Raw genomic sequence first — 15,449 nt, forward strand, 5'->3', positions numbered from 1 at the left:
GTCCAACTCATTGCAACTCCATGAATTGCAGCACTCCAGGCCTCCCTGTCCATCACCAACTCCCGGAGTTCACTCAAACTCATGTCCATTGAGTTGGTGATGCCTTCCAGCTATCTCATCCTCTGTCGCTCCTTCTCCTTGGAGTTTCAGCTTTAGCATAAGTCCTTCCAATGAATACCCAGGACTGATCTCCTTTACGATGGACTGGTTGGACCTCCTTGCAATCCAAGGGACTCTCAAGAGTCTTCTCCAACACCACAGTTCAAAAGCATCAATTCTTTGGTACTCAGCTTTCTTCATAGCCCAACTCTCACATCCATACATGACCACTGGAAAAACCATAGCCTTGACTAGACTGACCTTTGTTGGCAAAGTAATGTCTCTGCTTTTTGAATATGCTATCTAGGTTGGTCATAACTTTCCTTCCAAGAAGTAAGCGTCTTTTAATTTCATGACTGCAGTCACCATCTGCAGTGATTTTGGAGCCCCCAAAAATAAAATCTGACGCTATTTCCACTGTTTCCCCATCTATTTCCCATGAAGTGATGGGACCGGATGCCATGATCTTCGTTTTCTGAATGTTGAGTTTTAAGCCAACTTTTTCACTCTCCTCTTTCACTTTCATCAAGAGGCTTTTTAGTTCCTCTTCACTTTCTGCCATAAGGGTGGTGTCATCTGCATATCTGAGGTTATTGATATTTCTCCCGGCAATCTTGATTCCAGCTTGTGTTTCTTCCAGCCCCAGCGTTTCTCATGATGTACTCTGCATATAAGTTAAATAGCAGGGTGACAATATACAGCCCTGACGTACTCCTTTTCTTATTTGGAACCAGTCTGTTGTTCCATGTCCAGTTCTAACTGTTGCTTCCTGACCTGTATATAGGTTTCTCATGAGGCAGATCAGGTGGTCTGGTATTCCCATCTCTTTCAGAATTTTCCACAGTTTATTGTGATCCACACAAAGTGGACTTTGGTGTAGTCAATAAAGCAGAAATAGATGTTTTTCTGGAACTCTCTTCCTTTTTTGATGATGCAGTGCATGTTGGCAATTTGATCTCTGGTTCTTCTGCCTTTTCTAAAACCAGCTTAAACATCTGGAAGTTCATGGTTCATGTATTGCTGAAGCCTGGCTTGGAGAATTTTGAACATTACTTTACTATCATGTGAGATGAGTGCAATTGTGCAGTAGTTTTAGCATTCTTTGGCATTGCCTTTCTTTGGGATTGGAATGAAAACTGACCATTTCCAGTCCTGTGGCCACTGCTGAGTTTTCCAAATTTGCTGGCATGTTGAATGCAGCACTTTCACAGCATCATCTTTTAGGATTTGAAATAGCTCAACTGGAATTCCGTCACCTCCACTAGCTTTGTTCGTAGTGATGCTTTCTAAGGCCCACTTGACTTCACATTCCAGGATGTCTGGCTCTAGGTGAGTGATCACACCATCATGATAATCTGGGTCGTGAAGCTCTTTTTTGTACAGTTATCCTGTGTATTCTTGTCACCTCTTCTTAATATCTTCTGCTTCTGTTAGGTCTGTACCATTTTTGTTCTTTATCAAGCCCATCTTTGCATGAAATGTTCCCTTGGTATCTCAGATTTTCTTGAAGAGATCTCTGGTCTTTCCCATTCTGTTGTTTTCCTCTATTTCTTTGCATTGATCGCTGAGGAAGGCTTTCTTATCTCTCCTTGCTATTCTTTGGAACTCTGCATTCAGATGCTTATATCTTTCCTTTTCTCCTTTGCTTTTCACTTTTCTTCTTTTCACAGCAATTTTTAAGGCCTCCCCAGACAGCCATTTTGCTTTTTTGCATTTCTTTTCCATGGGGATGGTCTTGATCCCTGTCTCCTGTACAATGTCAGGAAACTCCATCCATAGTTCACCAGGCACTCTATCTATCAGATCTAGTCCCTTAAATCTATTTCTCACTTCCACTGTATAATCACAAGGGATTTGATTTAGGTCATACTTGAATGGTCTAGTGGTTTTCCCCACTTTCTTCAATTTCAGTCTGAATTTGGCAATAAGGAGCTCATGATCTGAGCCACAGTCTGCTCCCGGTCTTGTTTTTGCTGACTGTATAGAGCTTCTCCATCTTTGGCTGCAAAGAATATAATCAATCTGATTTCGGTGTTGACCATCTGGTGATGTCCATGTGTAGAGTCTTCTCTTGTGTTGTTGAAAGAGGGTGTTTGCTATGACCAGTGCATTCTGTTGGCAAAACTCTATTAGCCTTTGCCCTGCTTCATTCTGTTCTCCAAGGCCAAATTGCATTACTCCAGGTGTTTCTTGACTTTCTGGTTTTGCATTCCAGTCCCCTATGCGGAAAGGACATGGTTTGGGGGTGTTAGTTCTAGAAGCTCTTGTAGGTCTTCATAGAACCATTCAACTTCAGCTTCTTCAGTGTTACTGGTTGGGGCATAGACTTGGATTACTGTGGTATTGAATGGTTTGCCTTGGAAATGAACAGAGATTATTCTGTCCTTTTTGAGATTGCATCCAAGTACTGCATTTCAGACTCTTTTGTTGACCATGATGGCTACTCCATTTCTTCTAAGGGATTCCTGCCTACAGTAGCAGATATAATTGTCATCTGAGTTAAATTCACCCATTCCAGTCCATTTTAGTTCACTGATTCCTAGAATATCGACGTTCACTCTTGCCAACTCCTGTTTGACCACTTCCAATTTGCCTTGATTCATGGACCTGACATACCAGGTTCCTATGCAATATGTCTCTTTACAGCATCAGACCTTGCTTCTATCACCAGTCACTTGAGGGCGGCGGCCTAGAGGAGCTACCACATGCCCAGTGTCAGGGGCGGCAGCCGAGAGGTGCAACTCCAGGTCCAAGAGTGGTGGCTGTGCGAGCTTAGGAGGGGCCGAGAGGAGCTACTCCACGTTCAAGGTCAGGAGGGGCAGCCGGGAGGAGATGCCCCTTGTCCAAGGTAAGGAGCAGTGGCTGCACTTTGCTGAAGCAGCCGTGAAGAGATATTCCACATCCAAGGTCAGAGAAACCCAAGTAAGATGGTCTGTGTTGTGAGAGGCCATCAGAGGGCAGACACACTGAAACCATAATCACACTAAACTAGCCAATCTGGTCACACAGACCACAGCCTTGTTTAACCCAGTGAAACCAAGCCATGCCGTGTGGGGCCACCCAGGACGGGCGGGTCATGGTGGAGAGGTCTGACAGAATGTGGCCCACTGGAGAAGGGAATGGCAAACCACTTCAGCATTCTTGCCTTGAGAACCTCATGAACAGTATGAAAAGGCAAAATGATAGGATACTAAAAGAGGAACTCCCCGGGTCAGTAGGTGCCCAATATGCTACTGGAGATCAGTGGAGAAATAATGCCAGAAAGAATGAAGGGATGAAGCCAAAGCAAAAACAATACCCAGTTGTGGGAAGCCCTTAGATAGCGTAAATAAAAGTCTGTGATGTAAAAAAATGAAATATAAATGTCTCTATTATTATCTTCAGTTGATTTCAAGTACTAGACGTCAGTTAGCAAAAATAAAATTGGAAATAGCTATATGAAGGAGAAATCTTCTTTTTATATTTTGTGAGGTTTTAGTTTTACATACTTAAAATTAATATTTTAAGATTATTTGTTTTAACAATATGGAACTTCTTTTCCCCAAGGTCATAGTTTTCTATTGTTTATTTTATATATAAGCAAGTAAGTGTTAGTCACTCAGTCGTGGCCGACTCTTTGCGATCCCATGGACTGCAGCCCACCAGGCTCCTCTGTCCATGAGATTTTCTGGGCAAGGATACTGGAGTGGGTTGCCATTTCCTTCTCCAAGGGCTCTTCCCAACCCAGGGATCGAACCCTGGTCTCCTGTACTGCAGGCAGATTCTTTACCAAGTGAGCTACAAGGGAAGCCCTGCAGTTTTTTATATGCATATTTAATGGCAATTGTAAAGAAAAGTAAAGAATACTGAATTAGATTTTAGAAAGTGTAGGAAAGCACTAAGATTGGAGAAATAATATAGTTTGATATAATAATAGAGTTTGATATCATAATAATATAATGTATTAGCATCTTTTATGTAGATAATCTGAGGAGACAAATGTTTTCATGGCTTATTTGGGAAATACACTAGTATTTCCATTTTTTTTCCCCAAAAGCTTGCTTGAACTTGAGTTTCATCCAAGTTAATTAAGATGGACTTGGAAACAAGCTATTCATTAATTTAATTGTTCATTCAATAAATATTTCTTGTCCTTGTACTAGGTGTCATGCACTGTAATAGAAAAAAGTAAACTCAGATAAGAAAAGTTACCCAGCTCCAGACCTCCAGGAGATTACAGTCTTTGAGAGAAAGATACAGACCGAATTAGAGTGAGATGTAATAAAAGCCAGGAAGGAAGTAGTACAGAATATAGTGAGAGTGTATACCTCTGGCTCTTCTGCATTTTTGGCAATTAAGAAAGTCTTCCTCTTTGTAAGAAAAAATTTAACTAGGAGACTGAAACAAACAAGTTTCAGTTTTATATTTAAAAAATATAAATACAACCTGAAACTAGAGAGTTATTTTATTTGGTGGGAATGTTTAGGACTCTGATCCCAGGAGACAGCATCTTAGTAGCTCTGAGAAAACGGCTTCAAGGGCGCAGGGGGAAAGTCAGTCTATATACTAGTTTGCAACAAAAGGGGCAGGGAGTTTGAACATCAAAGATCAGGTATTAAGGAATTTAGCATTCTATGTATAGGAAGATGCAACCCTCTAGGCTCCCTGAATTCATTCCTTTCATATGCATCTCAACTATGTGGAGCCAATCCTGTTTTCCTTAGTCACCTAGCTTCTAGCATTCCCTGGGCTCCTCAGCAATCACCCTGGGGGTGGCAGCATCCAAAGCCTTGAAGCTAGCGGAGCTTGCATTCTCATTTGGAGGCCAGAAATCGCTGATGGCTGTGACATTTCTTGTTGATTAATATGGCAGGAGAAATTTGCATTTTACACACACACACACAAACCCCAAACTCCCTTGGTTTGATTGTTTCCATATCAAATAAGTCCACCAGTCATCAAATTATGAACAAATCATCAAAGTTCTAAACAGAGCATAATTATTGGTGGTTCTAGGGACCTATACAGAAATTTACTTAGGTCACTGATTCAACATGTAAGTCTTTCCATAGGAATCACTATTAAGGTGACAGACACCTTTCCTTCTTGGAATCAATAACTAAAGTTTTTAAAAGTTCTACTGAAAGTGCTTATCTCTGTTCAATACAACACTAAAGTTATACTGCCAAGTGTTTCAAGTCATTAGTGAACTTTGAGGCATCCCTTTGATTTTCAGCTCTCTCTCTCAGACACACACACACACACACTTTTCCTGCTCTCTCCTTTCCCTTTCCCCAGACATCCTTTCCCTGCTCCCTGATGCGTTCTGGATGTGGAGTCAGCTCTGCAGTGAAAGAAAAAGTGTCAAGTGTCTCAAAAAGTGAAAGTGATTTTGACCTGCTGTCCCTTGTTTCCACTTCTCTTCCCTCCGGAGAAAGGATGGAGCAGCAAAGCAGGGGGCATGTGCGTGCCAGGCGGCGGCGGGTAGCATAGAGGAATTTGTTATCTTTGCAGCAACAGCTTGGCAAAGGAGTTGACAACACAATGAGGCTCAAGTCCACCTTCTAACAGTTTGGCGAGAGAGCACCAGTCAGTTGCAATCCCTTTTACTAAGAAGATTTTTCTTTCCTCCGCCGCCCCACAACACCTGAAGGGGAGAGTCCCAGAGGTTGTTTCTGTCCAGACTTGATTTCCTCCTCCCCATCAAGATCTCCCACCCCTTCGCCCAGAAAGCCCATCCATCTCGCCCTTTCTCCACCTCCAGCCTTAAAAATGGGTACAGACAGGTCCTCGACAACCTAAAGAGAGAAGAGCTTCAGGGGTTAAATCCAAATGCCACCGGAGGGAGAAGCGGAGGCTAAGCTTAGCCGTGGGCGGGGACACACTTGGCGCCGGGGCTCGAGAGCTCGAGAAGAGGCTGCAGCCCCTGTCTCACGCCCAGGAGTTAAACGTCGGAAAGAACTCGGCTCAGCCTTTCGGTATCAGTGCTCCAGGTGTTAACTCTGGCCGCTTCGCGGTGCGGGCAAGAAAGAGTGTGAGCGGTATACACAGCTCTTCATACACTGGAGAGCTCGGCGAGAAAAGGAGGGGGCGAGGAAAGGCAGGATCCGCCTCCCCGGCCCGCGTGCACACACGCGCCCACCGCGGCTGGGGCTGGCTGAGCGCGGGCGAGTGTGAGCGCGGGCGAGTGTGAGCGCGAGTGTGCGCACGCCGCGGAGAGCCTCTGCCCTCGCCTCGCACCCTGCTCAGGGCATCTGGAGAGCCTGGAAACCTGAACAGGCTTAAAGTATGGCATGTTGCAAAGATGGTTTCTGCCAAGAAGGTACCCGCGATCGCGATGTCCTTCGGGGTCAGTTTCGCCCTCCTGCACTTCCTGTGCCTGGCGGCTTGGTGAGTTCCCTGGGGTGCTGGGGTCAGGGGAAGATGAAGAAGGGGCCAGTTCTGGGTCTCCTCTGGCCACCTGCCCCTCCCAAGGCGAACCAGACCCTCTGGTCTCCGCTGTAACGTCAGGGGCGCGGAGTCCGGCTTTGCTCTGAACGCGTAAACGCCAAGAGCAGCAGGGGCGCGGGGTCCGAGAAGAGTGTGGATACTGGGGTCCGTGTGCGCGGGCTGCGCCTCCCTGGGCCATTTCTCTCTCCCCCATCCCTCAGCCCTGACTCCTTTAGTTTGGAGCGAGAGACTCTTTTCCTAGAACATAAACCTGTTTCCACCTGTTCGTTGATCGATTCTTAAAATAACCCCTCCTCCTGTCTTTTTTTTTGTGTGTGTTGTATGTTTGTATGTGTGTGCGTGTGCGTTTGCAGTTTAAACGAATCCCCAGGACAGAACCAAAAGGAGGAGAAATTATGCCCAGAAAATTTTACCCGCATCCTGGACAGTTTACTCGATGGTTATGACAACAGGCTGCGTCCTGGATTTGGGGGTATGAACGATTTCAAACGCGCAAGTGTGTCCTGTGTATGTCTCTCTCTGCGTCTGCCTGTCTGTCTGTGGGAATATCATTAGGTATGCCTGGAATGCAAAAATGAAAAATCTGTTAGTCTCTCTTTCTCTCCCCCCTCCCCCCCCCCCCCCCCCGCCTTTCCCTCTCCGTCTCCTCTCTCTCCCTCTCCCCTCGTTTGACAAGACCTCTGACAAGAAGACCGCCCCCACCGGTACTTTCCCATCTCCCTGCCCCCTCAGCAGCTTTGCGTCTCCCCCACACTAATTACCTCCTGGGACCTGACTGCTGGGCGGGGGAGGGTGAAGGGAAAGAGTCAAAAATGGGAACCTGGGGCTCAACTGGCCCGCTGCTCTGCGCCCTGAGAATGGACTTCTCCCAACTTGGCCACTTTGCTCAGAACAGGTTGCACTTGGACAGCTGATTCTAAGTCCCCTGTCCTCCCACGTGGTGTTAGTTTCTCAGCCAAAACCTCGACCCTGTTCTACCTAGGACATGAATCTAGGGCACGAAGCTGTCTGCTCTCCTAGAGAACCCAGTCCTTGCCTATTCTTTTCTACCCTGGGATCAAATTTTACTTTATTTGAAGAGGTGGCTGTTTACTTCCCTCCTAAGACTTTGAAGTCAGGGATGTTTCTGCCTTATTTCTTCCTAAAGTAAATATGTATAAAGGATCTAACAGAGGCACATCCATTCACGGCATCGTTGCTCTCTTTTCGTATTCATAGTCCCTTTGCTTATGTAATGAGAATCTCAAGCATTGTGCTAGGCACCAGGTTCACAGAGATCTCAAGATACTATTCTTAACCTCAAATATCCTCTCAGTCCAGTTCAGTGAGAACAGTCTTCACCTAAAGCCTCAGCCCATGTCTCCTGACCACCAAGTTCCTGTTCTTTCCACTAGTCTGATCTAGTTACTTCTTGGGAAATGAGTCGAATAAGACATAGGCTCTACCTTAAAGGATAAGGAACCTTACTGTTTAACCTTACAACAACCCCGAGAGAAAGGTATTACTATCCCTGTTTTACAGGTGTAGAAGTTGAGGCTTGGGAAGATAAACAACTGGTCCAAGTTCACACTTAATAAATGGCATGGGCAATATTGGAACCCACATCAAGTTGTGTACTTAAAAGACAAACCCACAATGATTGGGATGCTATCAGATACTTTCTGATGAATATCATAGTATTAGAAGCACTGAGGCATTTGTGCTTCCTTTTGAGGGTTTTAGGAGATAAGGATGGGGAGTGTAGAAGGTAAATGGGAGCAGGATGTTTCTGGGAAAAAGAACAGAATTAGATATTATTCCAGAGGTGTTTGGTCCCAGCTTAGGAAGAATTGTTGAAAATAAATGAGAATTGTATGGGTTTTAGGAGTTTAACCAGTCTTGTTTTTCTCATGTAACAAAGGAGAACGTTTGAAAGAGAAAGTGATTTATACTGAGAAACAGCATATTAGGCTTCTCTGGTGGCTCAGGTGGTGAAGAATCTGCCTGCAATGCAAAGGACACAGGAGACACAGGTTCAGTCCCTGGGTTGGGAAGATCCTCTGGAGAAAGGGAATGGCAACCCACTGCAGTATTCTTGCTTGGAGAATTCCATAGACAGAGGAGCCTGGCAGGCTATAGTCCTTGGGTTCCTTAAGAGTCAAACATGACTGAATGACTAACATAGCATATTAATGATAGACTGGAATCCAGTCTTCTGAAACAAGGAGCCCACTTTATTCCTTATTCCTGGATTTTATTGAGAAGGTTACTGGGAGCCATTGAGGGATTTAATTCATTTTTTTTTTTTTTTTTTGCATTTTGACAGTGATAAAGGTGGGTCAGAGGATGAAAGATTCTCCCAGTTCTTCTCATGTTGCCTCTCTAGGGGTAGGATGCTTAGCCCTGCATTTGCCTTCATGCAAATGTGAAAAAAGGCTTCCTTACAGACGTGAATCATTTGTCAATGCACGATCTTTCATAAGTGACTGGGAAATTATCACTTTAGATCAAAAATAACTGTGTGGAGAAGGTTTCAGATGATGTGATGCCATTTAAGGCTATATTATATCAATAAAAAAGGATTTATCTGCCCATAAAGTTTTTAAACTTGACATTTTAAGTAAAGGAAAAAAATAATAGAAGTATCAAATCACATGTAGTTTAAATATTCATTAGTGAATTGATGTCCCCGAACATAAATTAAAGCACAAAATTATTGCAACTGTATGATTTTATTATTAAATGTGGAAAATTAAAATCACATCTGCCCAGTTGGTTGTAATGCAAGTTGTAATTCAAAAGGAAGAAGGGATCCATTGTAGATGCATCATTTTTTTACCAGCTACCTTCTCCCATGATAGTATATAGACAATAAAATAAATGAAATCCACCTATAGAAGCCATTGCTCGATTTTGGTTAGCTGCAGGACTGCTAAAATGTTTCAAGGGCATTAGTCATCTTGTTTGTCTCTGCCAAGTGATATTCATTGCCCACTTGGAGGTTCTTTTATAGCTTTATGGGAAGGGGTTGAATTTACATTATTTTAAGTGTTAGTAGTTGATTCATTATTAATAATTTACCATGTAGCACAATTTTGGGGGTTGTTGCTCATAAATATTTGTGGTAAATGTGATTCATTATTTAGAAGTGGGTCATTCTTTGTAAATATGTAGTATTCCAGATGCAACACAGGAACAGTAATTCTCACCTGCAGAAAAATGTGTAATCTGTTTACATGGTGTTATAAATGAGTATCACAGAAAATAATAAGAAAATTCATTGTTAGCAGAAACTCTTGAATGCCACAGGTTTGATGCCTTCCTGGACATTTTATATCTTGTGGAAAATTTGGCATTTTTGAAATGAAATGAAAATAATTCAGATTTTGACCATTGTGCTATAAATACAGATTTACTTCCTGGTTCCCTTAATCCTACTTCTGCTCTTTGTAGATCATTTACTTTATATCTGTTTATACAACTTAGCAGTGTTCCCTTTAAAATAAAGCTAAAAGCAAAGATCTGAACTGAGATGGGAGGGTTTGTGATTGCTCAGTAGGCCAGGCAAGGGTTGAAATAGACTTGGAAATGAAATTACATATTTTTAACTCAGTAGCACAGCTTGCAATGGGGAAGTAAAAGGAGCTGAAATGGTTCTTTCTTTTCATCCCTCCAGGATTCCCTCTCCTTTGTCTCTGTTGGAAGAGGAAAGGGGAAAGGTGAGAAGGGAAGGATGGAGGCAGAGTAAGGGCACCTAGACTGGGACATCTGAAAAGGCAGAGTTCTTCCAGCCTGCTACCATCTGGAACGAGCTTGCACCAACCTAGAAGCAGCACACAGTAAACCATTCCACAATAAAGAGCATCCCCTGGGCCTCTAGCCACTTCAGCACTGTTATACACCTTCTTGAAAATGCATAGCTAAGGTACTAACCACCTGTAGGAAGCCAGTCCTTATCCACTTCCGTTGATCGAAGGATTACACAATCCTTTCGTGCATCTCTGCACAAAATCTGGAATAAATGAGGCACATGATTTGGAATCATAAATGCTTCCAGAGACATACAGATAGAGATAATTGCCTTGGCTCATCTTCCACAATCTCTCTGAAATGGCAGTGCAGCACTAGGGTTTTGCAAGGTTGTTCATCAACACTGTAGGACTTCATTTGAGTAGGGTTTTCTGCAGTTTTGAAAACATTTTCACATACGATTTCTAATAAGATGATCACAACAATGCAAAAAGATATGCAGGGCATGCTTTTTTCTTCTCTTAGAGAGGAGGCTGGGAAAATTGCAGTGAATTACCCAAGAATCCTGCATCTTCTAGTTGACAAGACAAGATCAGAACTCACACTTGACTCTTTAAAACCTTAGTCAGGCAGCTGGTCTTTTGCTTCAACCACTTCTAAGACATTTTTTGCATCCTTCTGTTGACCAAGAGTCAAATTTTCATGAACATACCTTCCTGTTACAAAGTAGGTCATTACAGTAAGCAAAACGCCATTTCCCCCAGAGGAGTAAAATGAGAACTTTTATTTTAAAGACTTAATAACAGCTTTAAATGGAAAAGTGAACATTGGGGGAATATATTGTTGTTTTTCAGTCACTCAGCCGTGTCTGACTCTTTGCGACCCCATGAATTGCAGCATGCCAGGCCTCCCTGTCCATCACCAACTCCCGGAGTTCACTCAAACTCATGTCCATTGAGTTGGTGATGCCATCCAGCCATCTCATCCTCTGTCATCCCCTTTTCCTCCTGCCCCCAATCCCTCCCAGCATCAGGGTCTTTTCCAATGAGTCAACGCTTCACATGAGGTGGCCAAAGTACTGGAGTTTCAGCTTTAGCATCATTCCTTCCAATGAACATCCAGGACTGATCTCCTTTAGGATGGACTGGTTGGATCTCCTTGCAGTCCAAGGGACTCTCAAGAGTCTTCTCCAAAACCACAGTTCAAAAGCATCAATTCTTCAGCTCTCAGCTTTCTTCACAGTCCAATTCTCACATCCATACATGACCACAGGAAAAACCATAGCCTTGACTAGATGGACCTTTGTTGGCAAAGTAATGTCTCTGCTTTTTGAATATGCTATCTAGGTTGGTCATAACTTTCCTTCCAAGGAGTAAGCGTCTTTTAATTTCATGGCTGCAATCACCATCTGCAATGATTTTGGAGCCCCAAAAAATAAAGTCTGACACTGTTTCCACTTTTTCCCCTCTATTTCCCATGAAGTGATGGGACCAGATGCCATGATCTTCGTTTTCTGAATGTTGAGCTTTAAGCCAACTTTTTCACTCTACTCTTTTACTTTTATCAAGGGGCTTTTGTTGAAGTCCACAGGGAAAAAGAAAAATAAAGCTTCATTCTCTTCAAACTTGTCACTTTCATTCATTGGTTAAATCAATAGATAGTGAGAAATTGTTACGAGCTAAGAACAATGTAAAGTTGTAAAGATATAATTCTGAATCAGACACAGGCTAAGCAGTGTAGAGAGATAAAAATAACAGGGAAACAAATAATTAAAGATAATGCTATGGAACAATCCAAATGCCAAGATAAAGAATAAATTGAGTGAGAGATCTATTTCAGATACAGTGGATGAGGTAGATGTTTAAGCTGAGACCTAAAAGTGACAGACATGGGAAGATTAAATAAAACTTGTCTCAGGCAGAAAAAAAGAAAACAAAAAACAAATGCAAAGATTCTAAGTTAAATAATAAATTAATGTGATTCAGACAGTGAAGGGTGTCCAGTGTGCCTGGAGTCAGAAAGCAAGAGGAAGAATCTCATAGGCCTAGCTTAGTGCTGTTAGAGGAGGTCAGATTATGCAAGGTCTTTCATAAAGGAGTTTTCTTTTATGAACCTGGATGCTATTGGAGTTTTTTAGGTAGAGGGAATGACAAGGTATGACTTAGATTGTAATATGATATCTCTGGCTGCTGCATAATAAAAAGAAAGGCCTAGATATGGAGTTGGGACAATATTAGAAACAAGGAGACCAATGGGAAAACAAAACAAAACAAAACAAAAAACCTTTTATTCCCTGGTTGTCTCCATTTAGTTAATGATGGCTTGGAATAAGACGGTAAATGCAACAAAGATGAATATAAATAGATAAAGGTGAGATATATATTGGAGGTATAGTTCAACAAAAAATTGGTGATGGATTCCTATATTGGTGGTAAAGGAGAGGGAGAAACAAGAAATGAGTCCTGGATTTTTTATTTTGAGAAAATGGACAGGGAATAGTGTTATTTAAATTGGAGAGGATTGGAGGAGGAACAGTAAGGGGAGAAGGGTGAAATTTAGAGATCATGTGTGGATATTTGAACAATGCTCCTAAGTAGAAAAGAGCCTAAGTTGTCTTTAGGTGGGGTCTTCTGGTGACAGGGAACACGGATGCAGACTTGCTGAGAATGGAAGTGTCACCGCATGAAGGAGTGGAGCCCGTCCCTGCATGGCTGAGGAGTAAGAAGGGGCCAGTGTGGTACAAGGATGAGGTTGGATAAAGCTTCGCAGACTGGTGAGAGCTTTGCTTTTACTCTGAATCATATCAGAAGTGTTTGGAAGGATTCCACTAGGGGTGAGACCTGAACTGGCTCATTTTCAAATGCTCGCCTTGGTTGCTGGATTGAGAACAGTAAGTCAGGGTCAAGGGCAGAAAGGTTTTTATGATCAACCAGGCAAAAACTGATGGCCATTTTGACCAAGTTGGTGGCAAAGGAGCCTGTAAAATTGTAAGAAATGGTTGGCTTTTGGCTATTTTTCAAAGTTATAGTCTACTGGTGACAGCTAGGCTATGAGATGTGAGAAAAAAGGGACACACCAGGTCTGACTCAGGAGTTTTAGACTTGAACAGCTAGAAAAATGGAGCTGCCAAAACTGGCTGAAGCAGCTTGGGGATGTAGTTGAACAATTCGCATGTGGATATGTTACATTTGAGCTGCTTATTGGCTGTAAAATGAAGATAGTCTTGAAATGCAGAGATATTGGGTATATCAATGTGTATGGTATATAAGGCCATAAGACTACAGGGAAAACCAAGGAATTAATGGCGATAGAGAAGAAGTACAAATATTGAGCTCCAAAGTCCCCAGTGTTAAGAGGTAGGGAAAGAGTAGGAGGAATTTCTGTCTCAGGAAGACTGAAAAGGAATGACCTTTGAGGTCAAAAGAAAATATCCAAGAGAGTGTTTAGATTGGATGTAAAGAAAAAAAAAAAGGTATTTCAAAGTGGAGGCAAGATTGATCAATTATATCTAATGCTTCTGACAGATAAAGAAAGATAAGAACATCAAGTGGACCTCTAGATTTAGCAATATCTACATCTCCAGTGATTTTGACAAAGGCAGCTTTGGTGACGTGATGAAAGTCTGATTGCGTGTGTTCTGAAAAGAATGAAAGGAGTTTCTTTCTGGGCATCTGTACAGGGGAGCAGAGAAATGAGCTGGTAAACGGGAGAAGTAGCATCAAGAGATCTTTTTTTAAAATGAGAGAAATAAGATTATTTTAAAACTTTGAGGGAACGATGCTGTAGATAGGGAAAAAAAAAACTGATGATACTGACAAAAGCAATTTTAGTGGATCCTAAACATGAAAACTAGATTGTAATAGATGATGGAGTGAATAAAAAGAAAATTCCAGGCAGTCAGCATAGCCTTCTTTTCCCCTCAAAGTTTACATATGAAAGAGAAGAGGAAGAGGGAAGGTTACCTTTTCCAAAGAATTAGAAATACCATAAGCTGTTTGTGTACCACTGGAAACAGACAAGGAGAGAATAATTTAATATTAGAGTGGAGGGAAAAGATAACTGAAAGAAAGATGCCCTTGAGACAGCAAGAGACTGTAGAATCCAAATCACAAATTTACTTTCTTATGCTCTTGATTTAACAAAAAAGATGTACTGGTGCTAATATACACATAGGTTCCTTAGGACAAGAATATGCAAAATGTATTTTTTTGTTTCCTAAGATAGGCACTAAAAATCTGGTTATTAATAACTTGGTGGACATTTAGATGGTGTTTCACTGAGATGTTCGTTTTCTCTTAGATGAAAAATTGCATCAACTTGTATTTTGTGTATCATTAAGCAAATAGCTGCTTTATTGTCTAGGCCTTTTTATGTATTTGTTTTAAAAAGCTTCTGCTACACATAATTAGATTCTGGATTAATAATCCTTGGTTCATGACACATTTCCATTATTGGTCCACAGATAGCCTTCTTTATATCTATCCATCTATTCATTCATTTGCTCTAATAAAATAAACACCCACTTAAATAACTAAACAGCACAACTTGGTCTCCCTCATCCTATTTGCCTGTTTTCTCCACCCAAAATAACCATGATTCTGAGACCTTTTTAAGTTATTCCATAGCTTTATTTGAATATTGTTTTAGCTCAAATTTACTCTTTTAAGAAAGACATTGAAATTTAAAATTTTTCATTTGTTTTGAACATGCTATTATCTTTTGATGCTTTTTCACTTGTGTATTTCTAAAATCTATTCTTACCATCGTGTCTTGCTATAGATCATTCATTTTAACTGCTGTGTGATATTCCCATTGCATAGAAACTAGCTGATTCATCTGCTGCTCTGTTGGCAGTAGGCATTTTGCTTGTTTCCAAGATTGTGTTTCTGTGAATATTCTGGCCCAAATTCCCTGCTGTAAATGTGCAAGAGTTGCTTTTGCATATATATCCAAAAGTGGATTTTTCTGGATCTTAGTGTAAGTGGGAGTTCAATTTGATGAGATAATGCCAAACTGTTTTCTGTGGTAGTTTTACAAATTCAAATCCATTTACAGTGAATATGAGATTCAGGATCCACAAACCTTTCAACACTTTAGAAAAGAAATGGTATTTTAATGTGAAATGACTTGTATTTTCCTGATTTCTACTCTGATTGAACATCTTTTCAAAATGTTATTGCTCACAAGAATTT

General features: G+C 41.6%; 1 protein-coding gene across 5 annotated transcripts in view; it reads left to right on the top strand.

Annotated features, from left to right (window-relative positions):
* Window positions 1-5,564: 5,564 nt before the first annotated feature.
* GABRA4 (gamma-aminobutyric acid type A receptor subunit alpha4) overlaps window positions 5,565-15,449 on the top strand; it is a 245,452-nt gene continuing 235,567 nt past the window's right edge. The window contains exons 1-2 of one of the 5 annotated variants that reach the window (XR_006641275.1): window positions 5,565-6,468; window positions 6,882-7,000. Coding sequence is in view for 4 of the 5 variants with exons in the window: in XM_044945908.2 (XP_044801843.1) it covers window positions 6,383-6,468; window positions 6,882-7,000 (205 nt within the window). In the remaining variant the exon portion in view is untranslated. The remainder of the gene's footprint in view (window positions 6,469-6,881; window positions 7,001-15,449) is intronic. The other 4 variants (XM_044945908.2, XM_044945909.2, XM_006069949.4 and 1 more) reach the window with 4 other exon arrangements.

This window comes from Bubalus bubalis, chromosome 7 (assembly GCF_019923935.1).
Source record: "Bubalus bubalis isolate 160015118507 breed Murrah chromosome 7, NDDB_SH_1, whole genome shotgun sequence".
NCBI lineage: Eukaryota > Metazoa > Chordata > Mammalia > Artiodactyla > Bovidae > Bubalus > Bubalus bubalis.